The sequence below is a fragment of the Umbelopsis ramanniana genome, assembly GCF_025399195.1.
Source record: "Umbelopsis ramanniana AG unplaced genomic scaffold K450scaffold_17, whole genome shotgun sequence".
In the NCBI taxonomy this organism is placed as follows: Eukaryota; Fungi; Mucoromycota; class Umbelopsidomycetes; order Umbelopsidales; family Umbelopsidaceae; genus Umbelopsis; species Umbelopsis ramanniana.
The window spans coordinates 307,792-333,593 of record NW_026252103.1 but is presented as its reverse complement, the minus strand read 5'-3'; the positions used below and the strand labels follow the sequence as shown (position 1 = coordinate 333,593).

Genomic DNA, 25,802 nt, shown 5'->3' with positions numbered 1-25,802 from the left:
GATGGAGGAGACGTATCTTGATTGCGAAGCGCTCGAGTCAGCATCAGAAATTTTTTACGGTCAGCCACGGCACTGATACCTAGTTTGTTGCAGTCGTGCATCGAAAGCTGTGGTATGGCCCCAACGCTAGTGATACCATGGTATGCAAAACTATGGGAAAATGGGAAGGCTGACAGCTTAGTCTACTATGCAAAGTATGAGTGAACATGAATTCAAAGTGGAAATCGTTTTTTTTACTTTTCCGCATACTAGAAAAGAACATAAAGTGGTTAGATTGAGGATGAGTTCGATGGTGTGACAAGATTGACAACAGGCTAAATGCTTTACTCGATCTAATTCGTACTGCCGAAGTACGTCTTCTAGATGTCGACTAGTCATGCGAGATGCAATTCTGGACCTAGGGATGGATGAGGATCGTGGAAACACTGAACGCGCTCTTACACACGACCCAACATTTCTTTTTGCGGACGCGACCCTTTCTCCTTGGGCAGTCACATTTTGATGGGCTTTTGATCTCGCCCTTTCAACCACATAATCACATCCCAGCCCAGTCAAGCCCAAGGGCTTGCAACTCTGTTAAAGTCATTTGTAAGCAGCTCCTGAAGTCTTTCGTATTCTATTAGAATTAATGTCTTTGATTGCAAGTGCTGGACAAGCGATTGATTATAGAGGATGAAAAATGCATGATATACTTTATTTATTATTTGTACATTTTCATTACAAAATGCTATTAACTTCTTCGTTTCGGTCGGTTTTTTTTTTACATAGCGGAAACAGGCTCATCAGTCAAATTACCGCGAAGGTCTTGTTCTTTTTCAAGGCACTCGAACAAGCTCTTAAAGTTGCCAGCACCAAAACCTTGATGGTTCTTGCGCTGAATGACTTCAAGGAACAAAGTGGGTCTGTCCTCAACAGGACGAGAAAAGATCTGCAACAAATAGCCATTTTCATCGTAGTCAACGAGGATATTCAACTTCTGCAACACATCGAGGTCCTCTGTTACTGGTATCTTGGCAGTCTTATCACGTTCAGAGAGACGAGTACGGAGACTATCATAGTAGCTATTAGGGATGGCCAAGAAATCACAACCTCTTGCACGCAAGTTGGTAATGGCGGTAATGATATCAGAAGTGTTCAATGCAATATGCTGCACACCAGCACCACCGTAAAAATCAACGAATTCTTGAATTTGAGACTTCTTTCGGCCCTTGGCTGGCTCATTGATGGGCATTTTGACTTTATCACTTGGATCACTCATCACGATACTACGCAAAGAGGAGTATTCGGTATGGATTTGGGAATCATCCACAGACCAGAAGCGGTGGAATTCTAAGCAGTTTTCATAAAATTCGCAAGCTTCATTCATCTTGAGGTCAGGCTGGTTACCGACGATATGATCGACGAACTGAATGCCAACGGTAGGTCTGATAAATTTAAAATAGCGAAGAGCATAGAATTAGATGAGCTATTAATGCCTGAAAGGTTCCTCTTGATATAGTACATGCTTTACGCTGTTAAACTTACAGGAGGTCTTCTAATGGATCTTGATGACGCAGAGAAAGTTTGGAGTCTTCATAGCCTGGCAAAAAGATACCTTTGTAATCGCTGCGCTGCACAAATGTGTGATTGACATCACCATACTGATAAATATGTGATAATTGAACATATTAGAAATCAAACTGGTGTTTATAAAGTTGGGGTCTCAGCCTCTTTTTGTCAAGTTCCACTTACGGTGGCAATGGTGGCCAACACAACAGTACCATCCTTATCAGTTTCCTCATGAGGTGGAGATATCGACTTGGCACCACGAGCAACCGCCTTTTCGTAGACAGTACGAACGTCAGTCACAGTGAAGGCGACATCCTTGACACCGTCTCCACGGCGAGCGATGTCTGCGGTGATATCGGGTCTTGCGTCGGGTTGAATGGGAGACTCAAAAACAAAGATAGTATTGTTTTGCTTGATAACGTGGGCAGCAATATCACGAGAGCCAGTTTCCAGACCTTTGTAAGCGACATGCTTGAAGCCAAAGCGAATACAGTAATACGTTGCAGCTTGCTTGGCATTGGTGACAGTGAACTTGATATGATCATAGCCAGTGTATCGGCTGGCGGTTGCATTAACTTGTTCAACAGAAGTAGGCTGTAGTAGAAGACATTAGCAATTTTGGCCCATCATGCATAAGCTACTAGACAGGATATTTTACCATGATGAATGGGAATATAAGAGTCAAAGAGGAGGTATGTTGCGGGAGATTTTCTCTCTTATATAAGTTGTAAAAATAATTACAATCAATTCTGCGCGCGTGGGAAACCTAGGCCAAATTGACAAGTTGCCCGCTTTGAATATTCAACCGCTGTTTAGGATGTCAATCATGTTACTTAAATGAGGGGCTTTATTGCAGATGGCTGCTGACAAGATAGCAGGATGTCAAACATATTTAATACAATCAAGCTGCTTATCTTCTCTATTCCTTTACACTCTTTGATGGGTGAGGAATCGATCCTGGATCATGCACGGTGCCCTTCTCCGCATCCACGAAAAATTTGATAATTCCTTAATATGGAGGAATCTCGGGTAATAATTCAACTTCTATGTATCTTGTTCTGCAAGGCTCGGTTATCCACGCACTCCAGTTCGACAATTCTAAACAAACGAGGCTTGTTAGTGGGAAACCTTACTTCCCCAAAAGACAACTTGTTCCATCTACGTCAGTCCCTTACCCGCTCAATAATGTCCGAATTTTGTTCAGCTGTTCTGCCATCTGGTTGACTTGTTCTTGCGTAACAGGAATTGACGTTAATTCCACTAACCACTGGTGCTCGTTATCATGAAATGCCTGCATCGATGAAACGTCCCATCGTTTGGATAGCTAGTGATATAGGACTTAGAATTGATATACAGTGTCTCCTTGATAGTTTTGATCCAGCCTCCTGTAGGTCATCTTACCTTGTATAATTGAGTCACAGATATTCTAACACTATCTTGGTAGGCAAATACAAAGCCTTGTCGGGCAAATTCAAAGGCAAACGTGTAACTCAATGAGCGAACGAATCGAAGGGCGTCACCTCCGACTTTGGCTTGTGTGACTGGCCGTACGGATACCGTTCTTCCTCTCTGTGGTTCTGGGTGACCTTGAAGCACCAAATACCTAAACACATACAAATTTTCCTTTAATAAGTCGCCTACGATTTGTTTATACACATTCGTCATGACCGAAAAACTAAAGTTCATTACCATTCTCGGTGCTTCAGGCTTTTTTGCTTCTCGTTGCGAATATTCGCGTGAAGTCGAAGTAAAACATCATCATTACGCGCTGGTCCGACCGCCGTTTGAACTGGTAGCATGCATTAGCAAAAGTCCCTAGTGGATGGAACAAGACAAAGGCTATGTCATGTTGCTCGATCAATCAAACAATGATTCCTACCGGTTGGACTGAATCCAATTTGATGTTCAAACAAATCTTGTTGTGAATCTTTGCCGCACATTCCAACCAGTCGTCGAAGTAACGAGTCTTTTGCTTCCTCTGTAGTTATGATTCCGTGGAGTAAACATTCATAGTTGGCTGACGACATGGCTGGTTGGAACTTTTGTCAACCAAGACCCAGCAACAATCTCTGGCCCCGCAACGGACGGGTTCAAGCTGTGACTGGTAACCGCTCAGGCACCCTCCTACACGAAAGAATCCGCTGGCACGCTACAACATAGCAATCCATGCAAACTGGCTCCAGTCTGTTTTATTATATGTACACGTTGGGGTTTTTAACGGAGTGTTGTAAAATTTACAGTAACATGCTAGAGGATGATGTAGTGATATCCATCTTTTTGGTCACTCTCAGACCACCTGTATCCATTGGATATTTCCGTTTTCTAACTTGGTGTGAACCATCCTGAAAGATTTGGAAAGCGTCATGTTGAAATGAGTCTAATGCCAGTTTAAACTTGTTGGTATCGATAATTGTCATTGTTCCATGCTGTATAATCTCATTTTGGATCACATGAAATGCACTGCCACTGACAGTGGAAAAGATATGACACATGTCTGTTGACAGCACCCATCGGATAGGTTAGTCACGGGTTTTAATCCTTTAAGAACACATGTAGGCACGTAATATTACCTTGAGCTGATGAAGGAACCTCCACCTTGGAAATCTGGAATTTGATCTGTGATAGCCACTCAGTGTGCAAGAGATATAGGTCGGCACTTGTTATGGTTCGTCCAGCAAATGGCCTTGGTTTCATATAAGGAAGCATATAATCATCATCATGCATATCCTCTTTTCCAAATAATATCACCAGATGATCTATCGCCTTGTTATGAATAGAAACAAGGTGATTTATGTTTTGCACGGTGTCATCAACGGTAGCTGCCAATGGAAAACATAAGTGAATCTTCTGCATTAATGTTTACTGGTGATTTGTAGCACGCTACTTACCAGGCGGAGGTTGAGATAAACGTTGGTATATGTACGCCATACTCCAGTTCATAACTTCCCAAAACTTTTCCATGACCACTGCGTTCAGAACAACCGGTATTAATATCACAATCCTCTATCGAGTCTTGCTATCAATCAATACACTATCCTACCTTCGACCTTGAGTGCCTTGGTCAGCTGATTCGGCTTCCTACCATGTTGTCCTACCCATTTGATGACCTCAGGTAAGTCTTCACAGACATTCTTTGGTGACATGACCACGACTCGATGCTCAGACAACACACTGGTAGTAAACACATTCAGCATAGAGGGGATGTTCTCTTTCAGTTCCTTCTCCAATCCAGGTTGTAGCGGCCAATATAAAAGAACAATAGGTACGCGCAGCTGGGGAGAAGCCTGTTGGATGCGTCTCATAAATGAATGAAATCGTTCTTTTTCTTGGTTCCAGTATTCAGCACTATGTTTAAAATTGAATTATGAATTTTCAGTAAGAGGGAGCCAGTCAATCACTGGGAATTCTGGATAGAGACTTACTTCTTTAAATCGTTAGAATTTGATTGTCTCTCATCAGACAGCTGATAGATAATAGCCCCGGTATTGATGAACAACTAAACAATGGCATAGGTGAGAGATGTCCAGAATCACATGCCTTACCGCAAAGCTTCATTTACCTTTTTGTCCAAATCTGCATCAGAAGCTACAGATTGAAAAGTAATGTTCAATTTGGGTTGTTGGATATGCTTGATCCCGGTCGCCTCGCTGAGGTCAAACTTGTGCCTAATCCATTGTGCAGGCTGACTATTCCAGTATTCGACGCATATCAAGAGCTGCCAAGCTTGCACTGTAGATGGTGAATGGTTCGGAACCGATGACAAGGACGGTAGTAAAGCGGGATAGAGATATTGTGCATAATCCTCCTGTTGCCATAGCTGATCTCGCCATTGTGATTCCTAAGAATACAGTCAGCTACCCATATTTCCCTTTCGTTATACATGAACCGCCAGATATTTACCTGTTCCACCTCTCGAATAAGTTCTTTGCAATATGCATCAATGTCTTCAGGTCCATTGTCTGTCATATCGGTTTCGTTCATGGCATCCGTAGACGCATTCGTTACGTCGCCGTCCAAGGTGTGTATTTTAGCTACAGTGGATGGATTAGCCACTTGCATTTTTGATAATGTATGTCGTATCTTCTCCAATCGTTCAGCCACTGCTTTTCGTTCAGCTATCTTTTGATTTGTACGATATCGCCAAACATCCACGACACGCTTAACCTTTGTCAGTTCAAAGTATCGAGCAAATGCAATTTTTTTCACTTGTTGTTCGATGACTTGTTTCATAATGTCATTGCAGATTTGGTTTTGTAGTTGCGATACAATAACCATTTTACGTGTCTTTGCCAGCACCTTCAAATGCGCTTCTTCATCAGCCTTCTTCTTGGCAATGGTGGCTTCTTCTTCAGCCCGTATACGAGCTGCCTCCAATTGTCGCTGCCTTTCTAATTCAGCGAGTTGTCGGGCTTTTTCTGCTTCCTGTCTACGCCTCTCCTCCTCAATACGAGCCTTTTCTGCAGCTTCTTTTCTCTTGAGCTGCTCATCTGCTTCTTTCTTGGCGAGTGCTTCTGCCTTTTGCTTAGCAATCAACTTCTCAGCTTCACTTTCCTTGCTTTGAGAAGGTTTGTACTTTTGTTCCAAAGCTTCCACATTAGCTAGCGCAAAGAAGCCAGGTTTGATTGCGCCTTTAAAGGGTGATGCAGTTATTGGTAAGGTATTTTTTGACTGCACGCTAGCAGATGTCGATATTGTAGGTGCTGCGGTAGCTGGTGGTATTGAGGTAAATGGTATTGAGGCCCGGGCTGGTTTTGCCGGCAATGAAGGCGCACTGACACGTTTTGATTCGTCAAAAAGTGTCGTGGAAGATGGTCTGAGGATTGGTATTGCCCTGGACGTTCGTGGTAAAGTACTACTACTACCGCCCAAATTTCGACATATAATGTCGCTGAATGTCAGTCCGATCTTCTTAGGTTCCACAAGTAAATGTGACTTTTTGGGTTTTGGGTTGGAAAGAGGTTCTGCATACATAAAGTAGAAATGAATATGACGCATGTACAAATGCTATGTTCACAACTGATCAAAACCTACCGATGAACAGAGGCTTTTTGGTACCGTTCAACGTAGTACCGCTAAAATGAATGACTGGAACAGGGCTGGCGTGGTCGACTAGGATACCATAAAGTTCAGCTTCCTTTACACAATCCTGGACGCTGTCATAGCCAAGCATCTGCCGTACTATTTCTGCCGATATTCCAGAGTACCTTATGTTGTACGTCTTGTTCATAGCCTTCATAGCTCCTTTTCGGATATCGGGAAAATGCCCTTCCAACATGCATGCCATCAGAAAGGTGGTATCCTTGTCTGCCACCATCTTGAAGAACCGAGTGAAGAAGTTTTGGGCTGCTTCACAATTGGCAGGCTTGTTTCGACGTGCAGATGTGCCCATGATTTCGTTATTGCGCTGTGCCAGAGCATGAAACTCTAAAGCCCTTTGAACCAAAGGATGCGTGAAGATGGGAAGTCGTAGAGTCTGTGCCCATCGAACAACATCTTGATCTCGTATATAAGTTAAGATTTGATAAGCTCTAAATTCCGCTTCGTTGTCGCTATAGATACCGACTTTGCTCAAATCGTCGTAAAATTGTGCCAAACTGACCAAAACTGATGAAAAGGTTAAAGTTCAGTCATCCCATCAACTACACACGAAGTGCATGTCCAAATGTCCTACCTTTGCGGAGCTGTTCATTTTCTTGTTGCTCACTAAACTTTTCTTCATCCAATTCGCACATTTCATGGAGAGAGAGAATATGAAAACGTGCAATCCGCTCATGGGCCCGAACGGCATCCATGTTCTTCACATTTTGTACACCAAAGTCCTTTCTCACAGCACGAGTACGATCGCGAATGAAGACATGGCATTTTTCGATTGGATTTTCGCCCAGAACATTGTTGAATAGGTGGTCGAGTGTGCGCTGTAAGTTAGAAGATTGTCAGATCAACAGAGGCAAATTTCTCTGAAAGTACAAATCGGGGGTTCATACTTCTAAGACAGGAGGTGGGCGCACATCCGACGGCAGCTCTTGCTCATTACCAGCAGCTGAACGTCGGTACGTCTTTACGCATTTCGTCGGGTCAGCGTTACCTTGTTCGTCCTATTACCAAAGCGAAGAAGTCAATGGCCATGCATTCATAACAAGGGAAGAAAGCAATGTGATTACTTACCTTTTCCAGTTGATCCAAACCATGTTGAAGCTCTCTTTCCAAACGCTCGAACTGTGGACACATGTCTTGACATGTTCCTGTGAATTTAATAGCGTCTTGCAGCTTTCTAGGTTTGTCGGGATCGTCGATTAACCCTTTCCTCATAGCATCTTCACGTTCGTGAGCGCGCATTTTTTTGAGCTGCATATACAAATGTTGATGAATGATCCCCCAGACATGAGCTTGACCCAAACTCCAAAACGTACCTCTTCATAATGGATTTTCTTCGCGTTGGCATTGGCCGAAAATCTAGCTGCTCGTTCGTCCAACGTTTGTGCCTTGCTCCTCGTTGTCGTTTGGGAAATCACTTCTTCGTCAGAGCCGGGTAGCAAATCGTCAAGCGAATAGTTCAAAGCGTTGTTTTTCTGTTGGACTGGTCGATTGCGGTTGTTGTTACCTCGCTTTCCTTGCTGAGACCATTGAGAGTTCTGCCACGATGGATCTCCATCGCCGGCTTGGCCATTGTTGTGCCCAGCGAAAGGGCTGTTCGATCCAGACTTGGCACGTCCGCGACCCCTGCCTCTATTGGTAGCTGCTGAGGCTGCTCGACCTCTGTTAGGAGGCGTGTTCATGACCAAGCTGATGTACGCTACCTGCTAGGTTTTTTTCCGCTGTGCAATACGACATTTCCAGCTGCTTTGCTTTGGTCACGTGTGGCTTTTTGGCTTCCGTTTGCAGGACGTGAAGCAAAGGCACCCGAAGATGAAGTGAGGCCATATAACATCGAGCGACTATATTTCCATTTGCCTTTGCAAATTAATAAACGATACATCTATCTGAAAGGAAGTTAATGATGGTGAATGCACCAAACAAATGTAATCAGATCGCGTACAAGAGCACTCCATGTGCTGCAGCAAGGACACCGTCTGTATGCAGACAGATAGTACACTCTTCTGAAATGGAAGCTGGTCTATTTACATGATAGCTGTGCCAATTTTGATCTTTAAGCTACATAGATGTATTTCAAGTAATCAACATTACTTCTGCGGTCAAAAGTCGAATTTATCATCCAGCGTAATTTCAATAGCAGAATTTGAGATAATCTTTCTCGCTACATGGACGCCGATGCTGATTGAACATACGTCCAGTTCCACCTGCTTCCCAGTGGAAGTATAGTACTGTGTTCATTAATCGATAGATCACGTAATGCGCCGTCATATACACGATATATTTGGCGATGGTGTTGATTAGTCTGGTGTCGTATAGAAGCAGTCTATTTCAACACACTATGGCATACAACGACGGCCACCTCATTTGAAAATCAGATCAAACTTCATTTCCATATCAACAGGTGTGAAAGCTGTGTTACTGAATATCTACGAATTTATAAAGCTTTATGAAGCCAAACCAAAGCCCAAGAAAAGAGAAAAAGAAAAAAACTCGAAGCGAAAACAAAATAAAACAAAAATCCATCGAGCTTAGGTTACGATATAGCTTTAAAAAAGCAAATGATATTATTGAGTGTACTGTTTGATGGAAATTGCTGCAATGCCTAAGAGAATCACTGTTGTCCTTTGTCTTCACTCTTGGCATTGCCTGGTTGAGAGTTCGCACTTTCCATTTCTGCTATCTCAGCCGCAGCTGAAAAGCAAATGAAAAAAAAAATGGGTATCAGTGAATGAGAAATCAAAGAAAGAACAGAAAAGAGAATAATAATACTGACTCAAAAACCGGCCACCTGGACCTCTTGGTCGACGCATAGCATGTTTATGCCGACTTTCATGCAAATACGGCTTGCGACTTTTAGCCAGTCGATGAGCCTCCTCTAATTTAGCTCTAGCAGCTCTTCGTTTCAATATTCGGTGATACTGCTTTGCATTTACATATAAAGGTTCACTATCTGCTGGCTCAGCATTTGCTGCTAGCATAGAGACAGATGCACCAGCGTCGTGTGTTTGAGCTTCAGCTGATCCTTGTCGATAGGTATTATCGCCGACGGTAGCAGTAGGAAACGCTTGTGCTTGGCTAAAGTTGGCGAGACGACTGTCATACAGTATCGGTTGTTGCGGACGTTGAGTCTATTATAAACGTTATATTAGTGGTTTATTATATTTTTCAACAGTCCCGTCCAGATGGTTTGGAATTAGGTCAAAACACTTTACCATGGCATGAACAATGTCGTCGGTTTGATTATGAACTCTAGCTCCCATGACCCCTTGTGAGTCAGAGTATTGGTTCATATTTTGCGCGTACTGCTGTTGCTGTCGCTGTTGGTGCTGTTGGTGGACGTCTGTCATAGAGCTGGATATTATTGGACAGCTGTATTGGTGGACAACAATAGCGCGCAAAATGATTCGCTCTTTTGCATACCAGCTCACTGAAGCAACAAGTTTCACACGTGATCTTTCAACATCTGAAGCTGGGTTTTAAAACATCTTTTGGCTCAATTTGCCTTTGTCAACCACTTTTCTGCCTTTATGTCGTCTGCTGAAGGATCATCGCAATCCCCGGAGGCATCTGCTCCTACTGCTTCAGCAAGTGCACTCAGTGGTCAGAGAACAATACCACAGCCGAAAATGCAACTGAACTTTCCAGCTGGTGCCCCACCTGATATAAGTATGGGAAACTCTGCCTTACTACCCCACAAAAGACAGTTCTCTTTGTTACTTTAAACTAATTCTGAATCTACATTTCTTAGTTCGCGCAAACCAAAAAGATGTATATTACCAAAACACTTTGCAGGAGCAAATGACGGACGTATTTCAGCGATTTATTGGTTAGTATATGTACACCTGTTGCTGCTTACGAGGACCTGAACTAATGGTGTATTCGGACCATGTAGGTACAAGAAGACAGCACCAATATCAAAAAGAAATCAATGTGTTTTCCGACTTTTGCTATTATGGTCTCACTACGTTACTAGGTAAATTTCAGGACTGATCATGTAAAAGTGTGTATTACGTGTTTGTAATGCCCATTATTCCATTAGGTACTCAGACCCTTGGAGAGGAGTATTGTGATATAGCTCAAATCAATGTCCATTCTCAAACATACCCTGGTTTGCTGGTACGTACTTAGGAATGGAGTTATTATGAAAAACACCTTGGGTTACTGGTGATACTGACAGATGGTCTTCCCATAATGTCCACAGCGACGAAGCACTCTAGTATTTTCACATGTCTTGCTGCCATATATTTATACACGAGGATTTTCTGAATTTCGAAAGCGAAATCGCCAACAAACTAGAACCAGAAAAGAACCAGAAAATAAGCTTCAAGCATACACCCAAGCTTTCTTAACAAAGCATTTGGAAACAATTCAAGATTTTTTCAAGAAATATGTCCACATGGGTCATCTGGCTCTCTTTTACTTCGTTGGATCCTATTACAGCATCTCCAAGCGCATAACTGGTATTCGATATGTAAGTTTGAAAGTCAGAGTTCCGCTCCAGCTAATTAGGAAACATGCTCACACACTACAATGAACAGATTTTCACTCGACGACTAGAGAAGCACGAAGAACGTGCAGGGTATGAAGTATTGGGTCTGTTGATCGGCGTACAGCTGTTCATCCAAGGATACCTCAGCTTGCGCAGATACTTGGTGGAGCGCAAAGCGGCTCAGATTGAACCTGTTGCTGTTGCCTCTGAGACAAAGGAAAAGGAACAGGGAACGGAGGCGGAAAAGGTAATCGCTGCCGAAGACGATTATTCTTTCATGTTTGACGAGGAAGAAGATCAGGCATCTTCAGAACAAGAAGAAGAACTCAGTTATGAACAAATACAGGCATTGAAATGTGCTTTGTGCCTTGAACCACGCACTACTACAACCGCTACTCCATGTGGCCATCTTTTCTGCTGGGATTGTGTTGTTGAATGGTGCCAAAACAAGGTAAAGTATAACACTGTATGAAAATGTCACACAAAGCTTTATCACTAACATTTTCCATGTTTCGTTTTTTGTCCCTTCTCAGTCGGAATGCCCCCTCTGCCGAAGTAGTGTTAATGTTTCCCATCTTATACCATTAGCAAACTTTTAAATAATGGCTGACTGCTCTGTATTGTACATTTTATAAAACCATTTTTCTTATTATGATCAAATAGCTTGTACTGTAGACGTTGCATCTATAATATCTGAATTATCATTGTCTTCAGATGGTGGGATATCCTGTTGACTCTCTTGTGGTTGAGGTTGCTCTTCGTTGTTAGCAATCACTTGAGGTTCTGGGGCAGGAGCAGGAAACAATTCACTCTTAAGGTTGGGCATAAATCCATCCAAGCGCTCCCAAGTAATATCCCAGAGATGGTTATATTCTGGCGGAGTGTCGGCTGGTAGATCATGAGGTGGGATAACTGTGAATGCTCCCGAAGTATACATGACAAGCAGCATATTCTTCAACGATTCTCGAACTGCTTCGGCCTAAGAAGAGGAAATTGAGTAAGCAAACTTGACTGTGTAATCAATGAATCCTATAAAGCATACCAAATGATCATTTTCCGAGGTATGCATGCTACCATCTAGAATATCCAGTATCTCCATCCAAATGTCGATGAAAGCCGTCATCTCAATCATGCGGCTACAGTAGTGTAAGAAGATTTTACAAAGAAGTGTGGATGCTCGCATTCTGGCTTCGTCTGTTCCCAAAGGATCCAGCTCGTAAACTTGCGGTCGGAGCAACTCACTTAAAAGTGGTATCAACACGTTATCAAACATATTGACCCATGGTACTCGCTCACCCTCCTCTCCTACATCGGCTCGTGCTATGTCAGGGAGCAGAACGGTGCGTTGCAGATACGTCATGGAGTGCTGACGCACTTCGCGACAGGCTGTACAGCATTGCTGGCTGAGTGTGGTCAAGATAGGCTGCCAGTACGTTGTCCAAGCTAATCAAAAGTAATATTTAGTTCCTGATAAGCACTTTAGCGTTAAACAAAATTCTAAACACAATACTCACTTTCTTCCGATGCAACATCCTGCGAGAGTTGCGGTATGATGCGATGAAGTTGGAATAGATGCTCTATAGCTTTCTTGCCTCGCTCAATAGACAGTTGTGGACTAGAATTAAATTAATTAACGATGCCAATATTTCCAATAGATGCATATCCTATTCCTTTCAGTACGTACGTTTTCACCTTATGAGAAGGAGCAGAGCGATTTCGTATTGGTGATTCCTTTGCTTGAGGTATGGGAGCTGCAACCGCAGCGAAAGTTCCAAAGATGCTGACTAGTTTTGCAAACTGAGCACTGTTCAGCTTGGCGCCGTTATCCGCAGACAGTATGTAAACGGCAGACTCGAAGCCGTAGTTTGATGCATCTGCGTGGCCAACAGTAGCCTGGACAAGATCCAGTATGGACTCCCAGCTCTTTGACACCCTAAGGATAGTGCATATGTTGGTATATCAAAAAATATGTAAGTACATACGGCAATTTTGTACTTACTGAGTAGAGTTAAGCTTCAGAAGGTTGAGGATGCCAGCCATGGTTTGCTCACCAACAGCTTGAAGAACAGTATTTGGAAGGTTGAGTAATAACTTGAAGCATTTATCGAGCTCATTTTGCATGCTTGGCTGTATAAGTGGTATAGTGTAAGTAAAAAAAAAAGTAAAACATGATTGAATCTTGCAGACATCAATATCGCGTTACCTTATCTGCAACACAAATACAGACTCGAAGAAGGCCAACAACAGTCCTCTCGAGTAACAGTACACTTTGATTTTCGGCTTTTTCAAGAATACCGGCAATATAGCCGTACATGTATGGCCTATTGAATAGTCATTAGCACACGATCTTGTAACATGAATACCTTAATTTTACACCACACGGTTGATGTACTCACCATAACTCATCCATGCGCTCAATGTTTTGAATAGTAATGCTAATCATAAGCTCTAAGAAGAAAACGGTGGCAGGATCGTAAACGATGGGAGTGGTGGATTCATCAATAACAGTCTTGTAACCAATGGTTCGAATAGCTTTCATAAGGTATTCCAATGGTTCTTTGTCCAAATATCTGATAGCAAAAGGTGTTCAGTCATTTATGACTACAGCAGGTAATCCATTTGACCAGCCACTTACTGAATGTTAGCAAAAAGCTCTTCCAAACGGCAAGCAACCACACAATCAACAGCACACATGGTGCTTTCCACTTCATCCTCAGTGGGATCAGCTCGGTAAGATTCATCGCCAGAGTAAGGAGAAAGTAGATAAGAAGACAAAGTTGAAAGCAGAGACGCGTCTTTACGAGCTTGCTGCTTCGGTGGAGTTGATGATTTTGGTTTCAGGGGTATAACGGTCGTTCCAAGTAAGAAATCTTCAACTTGGAGCATGGAGCTTGGCAATAAAGAGTTGACAAAGAGGTTTTTGATCATTCGAAGTATCTAGCAAATGGAAAATTGAGCATTTGTCACATTTCAGTACGGCAAACAATCTTTCCGTACACGATATGCCTACCTTTATCCACCCTTTGCGAAGAACACTACCATGTTCACTTGCCACGGCAAAGGCAACAACAGCAGCCAATTGACCTTTATAGTTACGTCCAAATCGAACAGCTAGCCTGCTGATGACATATTTCTGTCCGGCAACATCAACAATGGGATCCGGTGCAGTAAGCAGAGTATCTTCCATGTCTACCAATCCAGTCATGCTGGCTAAACTGACGATAATGCTATCAAACACATCGTGAAGTTGATAGTGCGCGGACAAAAGTGCGCATTGATGGAAGCCAGTAATGGCTTTTTGCAGTGTTATGTCATCCTGAGCAGTGTTAAATGCTAGTGGAAGCCAGAAAATAGAAGACATCAGTAAACATGAGCAAAAAACGAAACCGGCCAGCGGAGCCAATTCCATTGATGTACTTACCATAAGAAATGGCGGCGACAGCCGGCTTCCAGGCCAACATGAAGATATCTTTGTCGTAAGCAGCAGTGTCACAAACAGTAAACAAGCCAGCAGACTTCGCGTGATGAAGTAGTTGCTTCCAAGCAAAGTTGAATCCTAACTGTCCTTCATGCTCTTCAGGCATGACAATTTCATCGCTTCGGATTGCATCATAAATAGACTGCAAATACTCTCTATCAAAGTCCTTGCCGGCATTGAGACCTCTGACATTACTCTTATATTGATCGAAAGACATCCGATGCTAGGTGCAAAGTTGTTAGCAGTTTGAAGCAAAGTGCTGATGCATAGACATTTTGATGGAAGTTAACACGTCATGTGCACTTACTCTAACTTGGCGGTTATGCTGGTCAGTATTTAACATGATCACAGAGAAAGCCAGAACATAAGCAGCTTCTGCATTAGCAACTTCAGCCGGCTTTGACTCCATAAAGGCATCAGCAAATGTCTCAGTGATACGATCGATTTGTTGAGACTCTCCTGGTAAACGGAAAGTTTCTAAGAGTACCCTGAGTGCCTCATCTACTCGTTTCTATAGATGATAATGGTTAGCCAGAAATGTGGCGGGTAGGATCATATGCTGAATATTAAATACTTGCATTTGAGAAATCAAACTGTCGCATAAATCTCTGGAGCAGTGGAACATTGTCAGGACGACCAAGGTATTCGCCAAGACTCTTTTTGTTTAGTTTAGGAGTAGACATCAAGAAATGCGCAAGGCTGTCCGTGAAGTCTCCCTTTTCATCTTCTACAATAACGCCTTGTTCCTTAAGATATTTGATACCTTTCTTGGGACTGTCATTGAATCGTGAAGCACCTTCCAACAGGATATGCTTCTGTTCCTTACGCTCGAGCAAGGCGGACGGTGGTAAATGTGTCTTTTCGCATGGATTAGTTACGTTGTTTGGAACATGATAATTTCTCTTTCAACCATATTACTTACTGGATCATTCGTGAAATCATCCTCCTTACAAAGTTAAAACAGTTGAGATATCTTTGTCCATTTTTTTTTTGTTGAACGACATTGACCTCCTGACTTACCTCATCGGAAATACGATCTACCATGTGGTTAATGAATAATAACAAAGTATCCAGGCAGAGCATGTGCGAGTTACTTGCTGAATAGCTATTGGGCTCCGGGAATGAATTCTATGACAAAAGCGACGTTAAGACCCTATATCTTTTCTTCATAGCGACTTCCGTATGCTGTTTATAAGATGTCAAATTTACCTTGCTTAAAAAGTGAATAAGTTCCTCAAACAAGTTGCCACAGCTGATGTCACTGTCAAAGTTGACCCATAAGTCGACCATGAAGGTTGGGATTCTTGCGCACTGGGTGAGACATTCCAATAATAGCTCTCTGACTTCGCCAGAGTAAGCGCTGGATTCATTGCCAGATTTAACAGATCGAGAATCCGACGATCTACCACCGAGACCAGGAGACGAGCTTCGTACGTCAACATATCCAGAGTCTCTACCATCCCTCGTAGTATCGAGGTTGGGTAAAACAAAATTGACACTCCCTTCCTCATCTACATTGTAAGTAATACCGGTACTAGTACTGCCGGTTCGAGTAAGTCGCTCAATCAAAAAGAAGAGGAAAAGCTCTTGCTGCAGTTTGAGATAGGGTCGCATTGTATCGAACACAGTTGATATGACACGAAGAGTCAAAGTCAAAAGGGGAATGCTGTCAGTTTTTGCCAGCTGGAATAGATACTTGCAGAATTCGTCCGTGATTAAATTTCTCAACGACTCAAATCGACTGATACTTTTGCCGCCAACATCAAAGGCCACGTTCAAAATGCTTAGAGCCATCAACCTCATTGAGTCTGTATGCTTGTGCTCGTGAGGGTTCAAGAGAGATATAAGAACACGCAGGAGCTCTCGAATAGCTGGTAGTCCATATGGTATAGGTATAATGTCTGGTCACGGAGCAATGTCAGTAACTTACAAGGTGCAGCTCTGTAACCGTACTAAGCGTTTAGCTTACCAATTTCTTCCACTCCATCCTCTACATTTTCTTGGGTGGTGACATTCAAGCCAACGTCGACAACATTCCTTGCGTTAGGTTCTGAAACGTTATTTGCATCCGTCTCATTCGACGGCGTGTGAACAGTCTCTGCAGCCGGTGTGCTAATGCTTCGAGGTGACGATGATGCTGTATTACCATCCAATGCGGTGTAAGCGTCTGGTAGCGAAGGTGACACGGATGGTTTTGGAGTGTTCATATGAGGGTCTGATCGTCCGGATTGTACTTCTTCTATGGTTTGAAGAACGTCGGTAGGATTTTCAGCATCAAGATCTTCGATTTCATTAATGACTTTCAATCTGTGAAAGGCGTAATTAATATACAGTCTACTTATGTCAAGGTAAAAAAATGTTCTTCAAACCTTTCAAACATGGCGATGATCATGTTGATCATAACATGTTCAGCTGAGCGGCGTAGCATTTCTGGTACTTAAAGTCAGTATGTGGATTAATTTGGCATTACATAAGGTTTCCAGTAAACCTACCACTTAATCTCATCTGACAGCACATGCTGAGGCCAGTTTCCATCATTTCACAAACTGCCTCATCGCTCAATACCGAGCCGCATGGGCATATAAGAGCCATTTGGAGAACTTGAAGCATCTTGAGCAATACCACTTCGTCAGAGACAGAATCTGAGGCTTCAAATTTACAGTGTGTTGCAGCAGAAGCCAGGTTTCCCATGGCAATAGCAATGTTAGGACTGCTGAGACCTATGCATTCAAATGGCCGATTGTCAGCTACAAATGGCTCTCTTATTCGTTACTTCAAGCGCCGCCAATATCCTCACCTATGATTCCGTATTGAAGAAACTTCTCTACACTAGACAATGCCGCTCCTGCTATGGGACCGGTGGTATTTCCGGAACGAATGACATCAAGAAAGGGATTGAGCAGCATACTAGCATCAATCTCGTAAATATCTGTAAACCATAAGAACAGAAAGGTCAGTGATCTCGCGTGATCGCAGCTCGTGACTCCAAACTCTATAAGCAATGGCATTGTTTTTTTACCTCTAACAGTGGTCAAATATGAACGTAGGCTGGTAAATCCATGCATGAGCGGGCTCTCCTATTAGATTGTCGTGGTGTTAGCTAATATATCTCGATACCTTCATTTCGTATCGATGACTGACCTGGTTTCGGTAATTGCCGTCTTTTCCACTGGTGAGTCCCGTTCGCAACCCCATGCTCATTCCTAAACTTCCCATGTGCAACCCGCTAACGCTAATGCCAGACCATCGTGAGTTCTTCCTCATGGCGCTTGTTACCGCTAAGAGGTTAAAGAGAGGTATGAGTAAGGGATAAATCCAAAAACGTTGAGTAATTGTCGTCTTCATAGGCATTATTCAGTCATCCAGTTGTCGAATAGGAACATGCTAGTATGATCCTTCAAGTTGGCTGTATAATATCCACTTCATAAAACTCTCACTCTCAGCTCGCCCTATCAGTTGCTACATACCGATGATCTCAGCATGAATCAGTTGTGACCATGTTAATTCGCACTTTAGGTTGTCATTACCATAGAGTGGAGAAGCTGCGTGTTGTGATGGTTGCGGCGATCGTAAGCTTGAAGGGTCGATGGTTGGTGGATTGTCTGTCATGGTATATTATTCCAGTACAATCAGGTATAGTGTGATGTTGGGCCAGGAACCGGTAAGAGAATTTCACAAATGAAGGTTCTGGCTTGGTTATCTGATATCTGTAAAGTGTGCTTTGTTGGTATTTGTAGGCATAGTAAGGATAATTAGCATCAACTTACACCCTGACTGTATTCACAGAATCGAAGAAAAGAAGGAACAAGCTTTAAGCGTCTGATATTCACAAGCGCATTTCTCATTTGACGTGGCATTCTTCTCCGCTCACCACGTTTGTATAATGTCCCACCCGCACGAATCAATGTTCCCACCCAACGTGGCCGAATCAGAAAGGTATGGTGTATAAGGAACACTTAGTTATGATGGCCACTGCCCATTCAGACCTTCATGTTCTCTCAAATCCTCTAATTCTATGCATTCACACCTAACTTGTGGTTTTGTCCGCATATAGTAAAAGCAAGCCAACCCACCCATATAAGCCAAGCAAGCCAATACTTGGGTTTTCAACGTGGTCAACCCAACTATTAGACAAGGTTCCTGGCTATGGAGGAAAACACATACATCCTTGGTTCGGTTTGTCGTTTTCGTAAGAAAGGTAAAAATTGCCAAGCCGATGTATTCGCTAACTATGCCATCATTGCACAGGTTTAACGAAAACAATATAAAGCAAATATCAGATATCATGAAACAACGGTTTCCTGCGTATACCTATATTAACTTGGACTCTGGATGGTATGCTAAAGTCGAGACTTGATGTCATGCTCGCTGACACCGTTTATACTGACAGATCGACTGATTACAGGTCGGATGGTGTCGACGAATTCGGCAGGTGGACGTACCGCAAAGATCTGTTCCCTAACGGGATGAAAGCTCTATCTGACTATTTAGCAAGGAATGGACATAAGCTCGGATTGTATATTCTACCGGGTATCAGATCTGAGGCTGTCGAGGGCGCTAACCGGATATACGGCACAGAAGTCCAGTTTACTGATATTGTTGTAAACAAACTAGACGGCAACGGCTTCAAAGGATCAACTTTCGCGCCTGATCAGCACGATCAAAGTATACAGCAATATTACAATTCTATAGCTGATCAATTTGCTGAATGGGGAATTGGTTATGTCAAGGTCGATGGCTGTGGCCCGGGAGGTGGAGATCGATGGTACCCGTTCCAGTCGCCAGACAATCGAGAATGTCTCACCATGATGTACAATGCCTTCCAGAAACATAACATTTGGATGGAAATATCGTGGTATTTAGATCCTACGTACGCAGAAGATTGGGTCAATATCTGCAACGGTGTCCGTGTTTACGTTGATATTGAATCGTACTCTGCAAGCACTATGACCACACCGTATCGTGTATTTCGACGCATGGCATTGACTGAAAAATGGGCAAAAACTGGGCTTGTTGGAGCCGAGCATGGCATGTTTGTCGACTTGGACATTGTAGCAGTAAGTCAACTCGTTATTCGTATTATGGTTATGCTGCCTCATTCACTGAACATCGGTTTTTTCGTCATTTTTTCTTTTGGTTCATCTTTTGTTACAGGTTGGAATGACTTCCAATGGTCAATGTGTGGACGGCTTGTGGTCTGACGGGATTCGAATGTCTTACATATCCTTTTGGGCACTAGTAAGCTCTGTATTCTGTCTAGGCGCTGATCCCAGAGCGATTCCCGATGTCTACATCAAGATGCTCAATCACCCTGATATCTTGTACATTCATCAAAGTGGCATTATGGCACAACCGATCGGATCTGGCGATGCGAGCAAAAATCGAAAGCAAGTATGGTGGAAGACCTTACCAGACGGACGGATCTGCGTTGGTTTATTCAATTCTCATGTGTATCCTATCATGTATGGAGTGCCTCATGAAGTTTCCTTCACCTTTGCTGACATGGGCATGACTGGCGGCACTCTATATGATGTGTGGGAAGGGAAGGACCTAGGAAATCATAACGACGAGTACAAAATTAAATTAAGCGCGGGCGAATGTCAAGTCCTCTTCATCGCACCTTACAAATAGATTTTTGTTGTTAGTAATGTGTACCATTTTTGTTATCAAACTGTTGCCATAGATCTCGTCATTTCCTATAACTTATTGAGACTTTCTCCGCTGTTTATACTGTCCAAAAATGCCGATAAATAAAACTTTCTACGTGTACTGTCTGCCACCAGCAAACAGCTTGGTGTGATCAAAATCTACAACGGCAAGTCAAGTGGTCTGAAAAAAGTCTGGGTATTTTATGATTTTCACAATGCAATATGATACATGGTTATCTAGAGCGCTTTGGTTTAAATATTAATATGACAATGAGGAGCATAATGACTAGTATTAACAACAAGATCAACTTTCGATTCCTTGTCTTCTTTTGATATTTGGCTCCCTATCAGTATTATGATCAGTATATTGTTATTCGTCTTTGTCAACTGTTTTGCGGGTTATACCTGATCCAACTCCACAACCGCATGTTGCACTTGTACGTTTGTTTGCTCGATATTGTAGTCTATACGATCCAACATGGTACCTTGGTCAATGACCAGTGTTTGTAAATCACGAAAGATATCGGCCAGCTGATAAATGGACTTCGCAATTTGATTAATTTCGCGTTCACGTTGGTCTATGACAGCTTCATTGGACTCCATCATTGCCAGTTGCGACTCGGTGAATCCCTATAAGCAATATTAGCGGATGCGATGATTCGTCTGACATCAGTGCCAAGCCTTACCATATTTGTGTCCTCCGTCAGCAGTAAATCTGCTGCTTCTGTGCTTAAACTGCTCTCCAGTCCCAAAATATCGGTCTTTCGGCTCTCTTGCCCCTGCATTTCTGAAAGCGACCATATAATTTTCAATAGGGCATTCATTACCCATTTCTTTCAACTCATGTCGACTTACTTTGTAGATATGCAGACTGTTTTTTGCGGAAGGAGGAAGAGATCTCTTGAACTTTACTTGCCAAGCTGGTCTGGATATTAATGCTCATTTGTTGTTCATGCTGTGACGTGCCTCGCTTTCCTTCTGTACCAATCTTCTTTATCTTGTTCTTTGCTGAATGAAATTGCTATACCATACCATGAGAGTTAACTATCAACGAGGGAGAGATCTCGCGCAAGGCGTTGCACTTACCATAGTAATACCCTCCGTTAATTCCTCTATTGCAGCTTTATCCGACGATCGATCATCAAATCCAGGAAGTAAATGCTTTCTGTGCATTCCGTCAAGTCTATTGACTAATGTGAAGCCGTTCAGTATTGTCCTTAGAGCTGTAAATTCGTTATGTATCGTCAAACCTACTTTTCTCCTTGATGTCTTTTACATCCTCTTCAACCTCATCCACGATATCAACCCTGATGATATATGTTAGAAAGTTCCATTGATATGCCAATGATGTAGGATATGATGCTTATGAGAGAAGCATTCACTAGACATACCATTTGGGAGGAAGGGTTGACATCTCAATGACGGTGTCGGAGCTGTCGATTAAGCCTTCAGTTTCTGCATCTGCTTGGTATGACGAGGTTATTGGGCCTCCACGATGCGATGATCGCGCTATCGTATTGCGATACTGAAGGAAAAGTAAAGTACGGCTCCTTGTAGCCATTCAGAAAGTGTGTACCCAGTATGACCTTCAGCTGCTCTCGACGTTTAGTTTGCCGCCAGAAAGCCTTGGCCACGACGATCACGTGCATAGGAAAACCAGACTTTAAATTCACAGTCAATTTTTCCTCACTTCCTTCAAAGACGGTAAACACCTCGACTTTACACCATGCTAAGCACCTACCGTCAACTTTTGAGAGAGATTAGAACACAGGTTAGAACACTCAATTCAAAGGGAGCTTTTTTGGAGTACAATTCCTTACCTCTATTTTCTCTTGTCGCAACTACAGTATACCAAGGTCGCCAATCATGCTTCTTTCGAACATGATCTCAAAGTAGCTTTCAGGGACAGTCGCCAAATCACAGATGAAGTTCGCCTGGCTGACATGAAGGAAAATGCAGAGAACATTCTTCTCTTTTTGAAGAGCACTAGACAGCACAAGGTAGGTTTCAATGTGGCCAAGAGTTCAGAACGGCATCCAGAGCTAACCTGGTAAACAATGGATGGTATTAGGAATTATTGGAGCGATACAATCCTGCTTTGATGGATCAGAGCAAGCGAATAGAACTTTCGGCCCATCGAGTAGGTCTCAACTTACCTAAACAGTACAACCCAGCAAACCCTGGACCATTGGAATTTCCTCGTATGCAACCTCAGGAGGCAGCTGTTCAGGAACGAGTCGGAAAGGCGTTTGGAAATGTTGCTACTGAAGATACGGAAGCAAAGGTCTATTGATGTAATTGAGAAGAAGAAGAAAAAGTATATGTAAATATTTGATTAAAAGCGGATAAGCGGCACCCCCACCCTCACTTGCCAAATAAAATTGCTATAGAATAAAAGTGACAAAGAAAGAAATGTATTCGTATAAAGTATATTGTCGAAAGGGATCGTTGGCTCTACAGTGCACTGGGGTAATCTAAGCTATTTTCAGTAACATTTTGAAAAAGAACGGTTTATAAGAAAAATTCAAGCGGACGAAAGCGAGGCTCCTATTGTTGATACATTTCTCTGATTATGAAAGCAGCAACATCCAAGTCTTGCCAGTATTGTGTATGGGCAGTGAATGCGTTCAAGTATGGATTTTCCAAAAGGCCCTCTTGTACACACCAATCCACACGACCAGTTGAATTAAGCATCTTCAACTTGCGAGCTCCATACGAGTAGGAAGCCATATGATGCAGAGACTTATTTCTGTCTTCTGAGGTCGTAGGTAGGTCGATATTCAAAGGCGGGGAAGGATCACTGCTTGAACGAGTTCGTGGACTAGATCCCCCTTCTTTAGCAGAACCTTCTTTTTGCGTTTGCGGATGCAAATCATCATACATCTGTTGTTTCGTCAAGCCTAGACCGCGCATGAAGAGATTGGTAGTGATACCCATCTTGAAAGACTCAAGCATAGCTCCAGCTCGGTTTGCAATTCCTGATCCCACATTATATCCAGCGTCAAGGACACTCTTCAATCCACCTTTGGTGAACGGTACGGTTTCAGGTTTGATACTTGCACTGTAGTGTCTTGAAATCAAAGGCTCCAACCGGTAGGCCACGGGATCGGATTGTTTGAAGATATTGTAAAGATTTCCTACCGCAGGGTAACATAGCGGAATAGGTGATGATGAATTTGCAGACATCGAAATGGTAGAGGACGACATGTTTAAGTCACCAGCAAGCAGTTTCCGAGACGATATTTTACATCCTTTCAACAGAAGCATAAAGCCTAAAGGTGACCCGACAGCGAAAAAGTTCTGTACAGGAAAGTGTAAATACGATGATCTGCCATGAGGCAAATAATTGCTCGCAATATGAGATGCTGTTCTGTTTTCATCAATGGCTGACGCTGATTCGTGTTGGCGAGTGGTAAAGGGCTGGACAGCTAGCACATCGAACGCCAATAGGGACTAGACGATTGAAAAGTGTTAAAAATTTGGTAGTTGAAGTGGCTAGGTAGATCAACGTGAGACTTACACCAAGGGAATGCCCATATATCGATACTTTTCCGCCTCTTAATAGAAAATCAGGATTGCGCTTAATGAATAATAGATAAACTCGGTTGATTTCACTAGTGATAATCGCCAGCATTTGATCACGGTATTTGGGAGTCATATACAATGGTACTAGTTGGGAAATGAGTAAGGATGCCGGCTTGGATTGGTAACTCGACCTTGGAGCGTTAGATACTTACTATCAAGGAGGACGTCGGATACCACCATTCGGATATTGGGTACACCGTCTAAAGTGAGCTCGTCCAGCGTCGGTGGACCATCATCTGCCTCCGGCATACCCAAATCCGCTTCAACCGATTCATCCGTGCTAGCCATACCAAAAACAATATCCTGTCTCCAATGGATTGGAAGGACTTGGATGCCATTATGTCTAGAAGGATTCGATGTTGTCGCTATTGCGCTTGGGAAGGCAGTCTTCAGCGTTTTTCTCAAAACATTTACATCTACAGCAGCGTGGTTACAACATGCTTTGAATGATGTTCGTATTTCCAAGAGTGAAACCAAAGCTTACCATGCACAAAGCTCGATCCCAGGCGCTCAGTCATTTTTTGGCCAATTCCGTGAATAACAAGGACCAAATGATCGATTTTTCGCGGCTCGTCTCCACTCTCCTCGTTTTCATAATCTTGAACTTCTCGTTTAGTCTGTTTTTCTTCTTCTGCCTCGATTTCTTCTTCTACTTTTTCTTCCTTTCCTTCTGCAGCCTGAGGTTTTTTGACTTCATCTGACGTCTTGGCAGGACCAAGCGATGGCGAAGATGTCACTGTCCTCGAAAACGGATTGGTGCTTTGCTTTGAAACCTCTGAGTATCCACGTAGCAGTCTAGTTCCTCCAAGGTTTTGATTGTTGGTCAACCGGGTATATATGCGCTTTGTTATCTTTCCGCTAGGAGTATTCCTAAAAATGAAAGGCAGTGAGATGGTGTGACATGTGAAAGCGATAGAAAGTGTATTTACTTACGATAGTAACCAGGCAGAGTTGGGACCAGTATACGCAATATACTGACCCATGTAGGGACCAAGCAACATCCACTGCTTTTCTACCGGCTGTTTTTCCAACTTCTTTTCCAATTTCTTCTCCTCAGCTGCGGCGGTAGTTGTTGCTTGTGCAGATTCAGTGATATCTGTACTTTTCGTCGTAAGCTTAGCCGGTGGATCCTCTATTGGATCAACCACCCATGGCTTGTGCTTGCTAATATAGGAAAACAGTTAGATAAGCATGATGAATGAAGGGGAAAATCCTTAGATTGAGCCATGAACGTACTAGTATCCAAGCTCTATTTGTTCAGCCAAAGTCTCCTCACAAGGTATCCATTTAGACCCATCACTCTGAATGAACCAAGTTGCACGCCTCACGTCGTAAGTGGGGCCACTCCAGTACACCGGACTGATAGTACGACTTGATACATCGACCTGAAACAACTCGTCTTCATTAACAGCGACAGTGGCGGTCACATCGCCACTCTGATAAGAGTGATGAGTATTCCAATGTTAGACGAAGCAATAAGGACGACTGATCTTTTCCATACCTGATAAGCACGCTCTAGCGCTAGAGAATCTCTGTTTGAAAATGCTATCCAGGACGAAGGTTGAGCCTTGGCTTTCGGAGTTGGTGGAAGGGACGAGTTGGGATTTGGAGACGAACTGCCACTATGGCTTTTGAATGTCTGCGACCTTGCTCTTCGAATCTTTGCAGGATCGCTGATTGGGTTATCCGCGGCATGAAACCTAAAAGGTGTGATTTGGTTTCAAGGTTAAAAAGACAAGTGCCAACGAGCCATGCTTCATAAGGAAAAGGCAGTAACATACCACCGTGCGTCCAATGTAGGCACGTCAGGCTCAGGATTCAAGCTTCGTGGTCTAGGAGGCCTGTGCTTGCCCTGAGATAACGGTATGGTAAGAGGATCTAACGGTGGTGGAGTTGTCGACATGAGCAAAAGCAAACGACAGCAAGAAGGCGACACGTTGAAGTCACGCAATAAGCAGTC

The 25,802-nt window shown here is 43.0% G+C and overlaps 10 protein-coding genes across 10 annotated transcripts; 3 read left to right on the top strand and 7 right to left on the bottom strand.

Annotated features, from left to right (window-relative positions):
• Nucleotides 1-659: 659 nt before the first annotated feature.
• K450DRAFT_234675 (uncharacterized protein) lies at nt 660-2,330 on the bottom strand. The gene is made up of 4 exons (XM_051587962.1): nt 2,207-2,330; nt 1,732-2,142; nt 1,525-1,640; nt 660-1,424 (listed from the first exon to the last, which is right to left on the bottom strand). The coding sequence occupies exons 1-4, from the start codon at nt 2,207-2,209 to the stop codon at nt 761-763; spliced, it is 1,194 nt and encodes a 397-aa protein (XP_051446112.1). The 5' UTR covers nt 2,210-2,330; the 3' UTR covers nt 660-760.
• Nucleotides 2,331-2,357: 27 nt separating this feature from the next.
• On the bottom strand, nt 2,358-3,678 carry K450DRAFT_234671 (uncharacterized protein). Its single transcript, XM_051587961.1, has 5 exons — nt 3,428-3,678; nt 3,238-3,337; nt 2,950-3,151; nt 2,724-2,872; nt 2,358-2,646 (listed from the first exon to the last, which is right to left on the bottom strand). The coding sequence occupies exons 1-5, from the start codon at nt 3,573-3,575 to the stop codon at nt 2,586-2,588; spliced, it is 660 nt and encodes a 219-aa protein (XP_051446111.1). The 5' UTR covers nt 3,576-3,678; the 3' UTR covers nt 2,358-2,585.
• On the bottom strand, nt 3,557-8,485 carry K450DRAFT_234669 (uncharacterized protein). The gene is made up of 12 exons (XM_051587960.1): nt 7,959-8,485; nt 7,714-7,893; nt 7,533-7,643; nt 7,220-7,463; nt 6,580-7,152; nt 5,449-6,509; nt 5,108-5,386; nt 4,971-5,044; nt 4,589-4,893; nt 4,437-4,514; nt 4,119-4,367; nt 3,557-4,042 (listed from the first exon to the last, which is right to left on the bottom strand). The coding sequence occupies exons 1-12, from the start codon at nt 8,322-8,324 to the stop codon at nt 3,783-3,785; spliced, it is 3,780 nt and encodes a 1,259-aa protein (XP_051446110.1). The 5' UTR covers nt 8,325-8,485; the 3' UTR covers nt 3,557-3,782.
• Nucleotides 8,486-9,005: 520 nt separating this feature from the next.
• On the bottom strand, nt 9,006-10,308 carry K450DRAFT_234664 (uncharacterized protein). Its single transcript, XM_051587959.1, has 3 exons — nt 9,855-10,308; nt 9,416-9,770; nt 9,006-9,333 (listed from the first exon to the last, which is right to left on the bottom strand). The coding sequence occupies exons 1-3, from the start codon at nt 9,987-9,989 to the stop codon at nt 9,254-9,256; spliced, it is 570 nt and encodes a 189-aa protein (XP_051446109.1). The 5' UTR covers nt 9,990-10,308; the 3' UTR covers nt 9,006-9,253.
• Nucleotides 9,846-12,110, top strand: K450DRAFT_279490 (uncharacterized protein). The gene is made up of 7 exons (XM_051593334.1): nt 9,846-10,308; nt 10,391-10,468; nt 10,535-10,615; nt 10,682-10,758; nt 10,844-11,113; nt 11,181-11,582; nt 11,665-12,110. The coding sequence occupies exons 1-7, from the start codon at nt 10,170-10,172 to the stop codon at nt 11,728-11,730; spliced, it is 1,113 nt and encodes a 370-aa protein (XP_051446108.1). The 5' UTR covers nt 9,846-10,169; the 3' UTR covers nt 11,731-12,110.
• Nucleotides 11,654-18,418, bottom strand: K450DRAFT_234658 (uncharacterized protein). Its single transcript, XM_051587958.1, has 23 exons — nt 18,377-18,418; nt 18,077-18,316; nt 17,751-17,887; nt 17,629-17,686; nt 17,407-17,538; nt 17,102-17,329; nt 16,979-17,039; nt 16,579-16,916; nt 15,819-16,510; nt 15,630-15,737; nt 15,532-15,555; nt 15,188-15,466; nt 14,917-15,120; nt 14,553-14,832; nt 14,142-14,464; nt 13,767-14,068; nt 13,528-13,701; nt 13,335-13,452; nt 13,131-13,258; nt 12,816-13,064; nt 12,646-12,746; nt 12,174-12,574; nt 11,654-12,110 (listed from the first exon to the last, which is right to left on the bottom strand). The coding sequence occupies exons 2-23, from the start codon at nt 18,216-18,218 to the stop codon at nt 11,787-11,789; spliced, it is 4,803 nt and encodes a 1,600-aa protein (XP_051446107.1). The 5' UTR covers nt 18,219-18,316; nt 18,377-18,418; the 3' UTR covers nt 11,654-11,786.
• A 49-nt stretch (nt 18,419-18,467) lies between these two features.
• K450DRAFT_234655 (uncharacterized protein) lies at nt 18,468-20,427 on the top strand. The gene is made up of 5 exons (XM_051587957.1): nt 18,468-18,545; nt 18,664-18,780; nt 18,858-18,944; nt 19,015-19,666; nt 19,764-20,427. Exons 1-5 carry the CDS (start codon nt 18,493-18,495, stop codon nt 20,238-20,240), a joined length of 1,386 nt encoding a protein of 461 aa, XP_051446106.1. The 5' UTR covers nt 18,468-18,492; the 3' UTR covers nt 20,241-20,427.
• Nucleotides 20,428-20,429: 2 nt separating this feature from the next.
• Nucleotides 20,430-21,915, bottom strand: K450DRAFT_234648 (uncharacterized protein). Its single transcript, XM_051587956.1, has 7 exons — nt 21,649-21,915; nt 21,512-21,564; nt 21,344-21,447; nt 21,113-21,278; nt 20,944-21,044; nt 20,663-20,887; nt 20,430-20,601 (listed from the first exon to the last, which is right to left on the bottom strand). The coding sequence occupies exons 1-7, from the start codon at nt 21,816-21,818 to the stop codon at nt 20,491-20,493; spliced, it is 930 nt and encodes a 309-aa protein (XP_051446105.1). The 5' UTR covers nt 21,819-21,915; the 3' UTR covers nt 20,430-20,490.
• Nucleotides 21,916-21,962: 47 nt separating this feature from the next.
• Nucleotides 21,963-22,686, top strand: K450DRAFT_279486 (uncharacterized protein). Its single transcript, XM_051593333.1, has 3 exons — nt 21,963-22,028; nt 22,105-22,257; nt 22,329-22,686. The coding sequence occupies exons 1-3, from the start codon at nt 21,984-21,986 to the stop codon at nt 22,548-22,550; spliced, it is 420 nt and encodes a 139-aa protein (XP_051446104.1). The 5' UTR covers nt 21,963-21,983; the 3' UTR covers nt 22,551-22,686.
• K450DRAFT_234642 (uncharacterized protein) lies at nt 22,558-25,797 on the bottom strand. Its single transcript, XM_051587955.1, has 8 exons — nt 25,624-25,797; nt 25,344-25,542; nt 25,079-25,278; nt 24,776-25,006; nt 24,327-24,712; nt 23,995-24,258; nt 23,778-23,926; nt 22,558-23,710 (listed from the first exon to the last, which is right to left on the bottom strand). The coding sequence occupies exons 1-8, from the start codon at nt 25,743-25,745 to the stop codon at nt 22,805-22,807; spliced, it is 2,457 nt and encodes an 818-aa protein (XP_051446103.1). The 5' UTR covers nt 25,746-25,797; the 3' UTR covers nt 22,558-22,804.
• Between the last annotated feature and the right edge of the window lie 5 nt (nt 25,798-25,802).

What these genes read in the sequence shown, in the direction of transcription:
- K450DRAFT_234642 (XM_051587955.1), bottom strand. Translation starts at nt 25,745, where the DNA reads ATGTCGACAACTCCACCACCGTTAGATCCTCTTACCATACCGTTATCT. An exon ending in AACTCTGCCTGGTTACTATC is followed by an intron (nt 24,713 to 24,775) that starts GTAAGTAAATAC and finishes TTTCATTTTTAG; the next exon opens with GAATACTCCTAGCGGAAAGA. An exon ending in TATATGGGCATTCCCTTGGT is followed by an intron (nt 23,711 to 23,777) that starts GTAAGTCTCACG and finishes TCAATCGTCTAG; the next exon opens with TCCCTATTGGCGTTCGATGT.
- K450DRAFT_234669 (XM_051587960.1), bottom strand. Translation starts at nt 8,324, where the DNA reads ATGAACACGCCTCCTAACAGAGGTCGAGCAGCCTCAGCAGCTACCAAT. An exon ending in CAAAAAGCCTCTGTTCATCG is followed by an intron (nt 6,510 to 6,579) that starts GTAGGTTTTGAT and finishes TTATGTATGCAG; the next exon opens with AACCTCTTTCCAACCCAAAA. An exon ending in AATTCTAACGATTTAAAGAA is followed by an intron (nt 4,894 to 4,970) that starts GTAAGTCTCTAT and finishes TTTTAAACATAG; the next exon opens with TGCTGAATACTGGAACCAAG.
- K450DRAFT_234671 (XM_051587961.1), bottom strand. Translation starts at nt 3,575, where the DNA reads ATGTCGTCAGCCAACTATGAATGTTTACTCCACGGAATCATAACTACA. An exon ending in AGCCTGAAGCACCGAGAATG is followed by an intron (nt 3,152 to 3,237) that starts GTAATGAACTTT and finishes GTATGTGTTTAG; the next exon opens with GTATTTGGTGCTTCAAGGTC. An exon ending in CTGTGACTCAATTATACAAG is followed by an intron (nt 2,873 to 2,949) that starts GTAAGATGACCT and finishes CTATATCACTAG; the next exon opens with CTATCCAAACGATGGGACGT.
- K450DRAFT_234664 (XM_051587959.1), bottom strand. Translation starts at nt 9,989, where the DNA reads ATGACAGACGTCCACCAACAGCACCAACAGCGACAGCAACAGCAGTAC. An exon ending in ACGACATTGTTCATGCCATG is followed by an intron (nt 9,771 to 9,854) that starts GTAAAGTGTTTT and finishes CGTTTATAATAG; the next exon opens with ACTCAACGTCCGCAACAACC. An exon ending in TCCAGGTGGCCGGTTTTTGA is followed by an intron (nt 9,334 to 9,415) that starts GTCAGTATTATT and finishes TTTGCTTTTCAG; the next exon opens with CTGCGGCTGAGATAGCAGAA.
- K450DRAFT_234648 (XM_051587956.1), bottom strand. Translation starts at nt 21,818, where the DNA reads ATGGCTACAAGGAGCCGTACTTTACTTTTCCTTCAGTATCGCAATACG. An exon ending in AAAAGACATCAAGGAGAAAA is followed by an intron (nt 21,448 to 21,511) that starts GTAGGTTTGACG and finishes GCTTCACATTAG; the next exon opens with TCAATAGACTTGACGGAATG. An exon ending in TAACGGAGGGTATTACTATG is followed by an intron (nt 21,279 to 21,343) that starts GTAAGTGCAACG and finishes GGTATGGTATAG; the next exon opens with CAATTTCATTCAGCAAAGAA.
- K450DRAFT_234655 (XM_051587957.1), top strand. Translation starts at nt 18,493, where the DNA reads ATGTCCCACCCGCACGAATCAATGTTCCCACCCAACGTGGCCGAATCA. An exon ending in GGAAAACACATACATCCTTG is followed by an intron (nt 18,781 to 18,857) that starts GTTCGGTTTGTC and finishes ATCATTGCACAG; the next exon opens with GTTTAACGAAAACAATATAA. An exon ending in TCGACTTGGACATTGTAGCA is followed by an intron (nt 19,667 to 19,763) that starts GTAAGTCAACTC and finishes CTTTTGTTACAG; the next exon opens with GTTGGAATGACTTCCAATGG.
- K450DRAFT_279486 (XM_051593333.1), top strand. Translation starts at nt 21,984, where the DNA reads ATGCTAAGCACCTACCGTCAACTTTTGAGAGAGATTAGAACACAG. An exon ending in TGAGAGAGATTAGAACACAG is followed by an intron (nt 22,029 to 22,104) that starts GTTAGAACACTC and finishes TCGCAACTACAG; the next exon opens with TATACCAAGGTCGCCAATCA. An exon ending in AGAGCACTAGACAGCACAAG is followed by an intron (nt 22,258 to 22,328) that starts GTAGGTTTCAAT and finishes GGATGGTATTAG; the next exon opens with GAATTATTGGAGCGATACAA.
- K450DRAFT_279490 (XM_051593334.1), top strand. Translation starts at nt 10,170, where the DNA reads ATGTCGTCTGCTGAAGGATCATCGCAATCCCCGGAGGCATCTGCTCCT. An exon ending in AAACATACCCTGGTTTGCTG is followed by an intron (nt 10,759 to 10,843) that starts GTACGTACTTAG and finishes TAATGTCCACAG; the next exon opens with CGACGAAGCACTCTAGTATT. An exon ending in TTGAATGGTGCCAAAACAAG is followed by an intron (nt 11,583 to 11,664) that starts GTAAAGTATAAC and finishes GTCCCTTCTCAG; the next exon opens with TCGGAATGCCCCCTCTGCCG.
- K450DRAFT_234675 (XM_051587962.1), bottom strand. An exon ending in TGTTGGCCACCATTGCCACC is followed by an intron (nt 1,641 to 1,731) that starts GTAAGTGGAACT and finishes CATATTTATCAG; the next exon opens with TATGGTGATGTCAATCACAC. An exon ending in GATCCATTAGAAGACCTCCT is followed by an intron (nt 1,425 to 1,524) that starts GTAAGTTTAACA and finishes TAAATTTATCAG; the next exon opens with ACCTACCGTTGGCATTCAGT.
- K450DRAFT_234658 (XM_051587958.1), bottom strand. Translation starts at nt 18,218, where the DNA reads ATGACAGACAATCCACCAACCATCGACCCTTCAAGCTTACGATCGCCG. An exon ending in CTGTCAGATGAGATTAAGTG is followed by an intron (nt 17,040 to 17,101) that starts GTAGGTTTACTG and finishes TTTAAGTACCAG; the next exon opens with AAATGCTACGCCGCTCAGCT. An exon ending in AGCATAACCGCCAAGTTAGA is followed by an intron (nt 14,833 to 14,916) that starts GTAAGTGCACAT and finishes CTTTGCACCTAG; the next exon opens with CATCGGATGTCTTTCGATCA.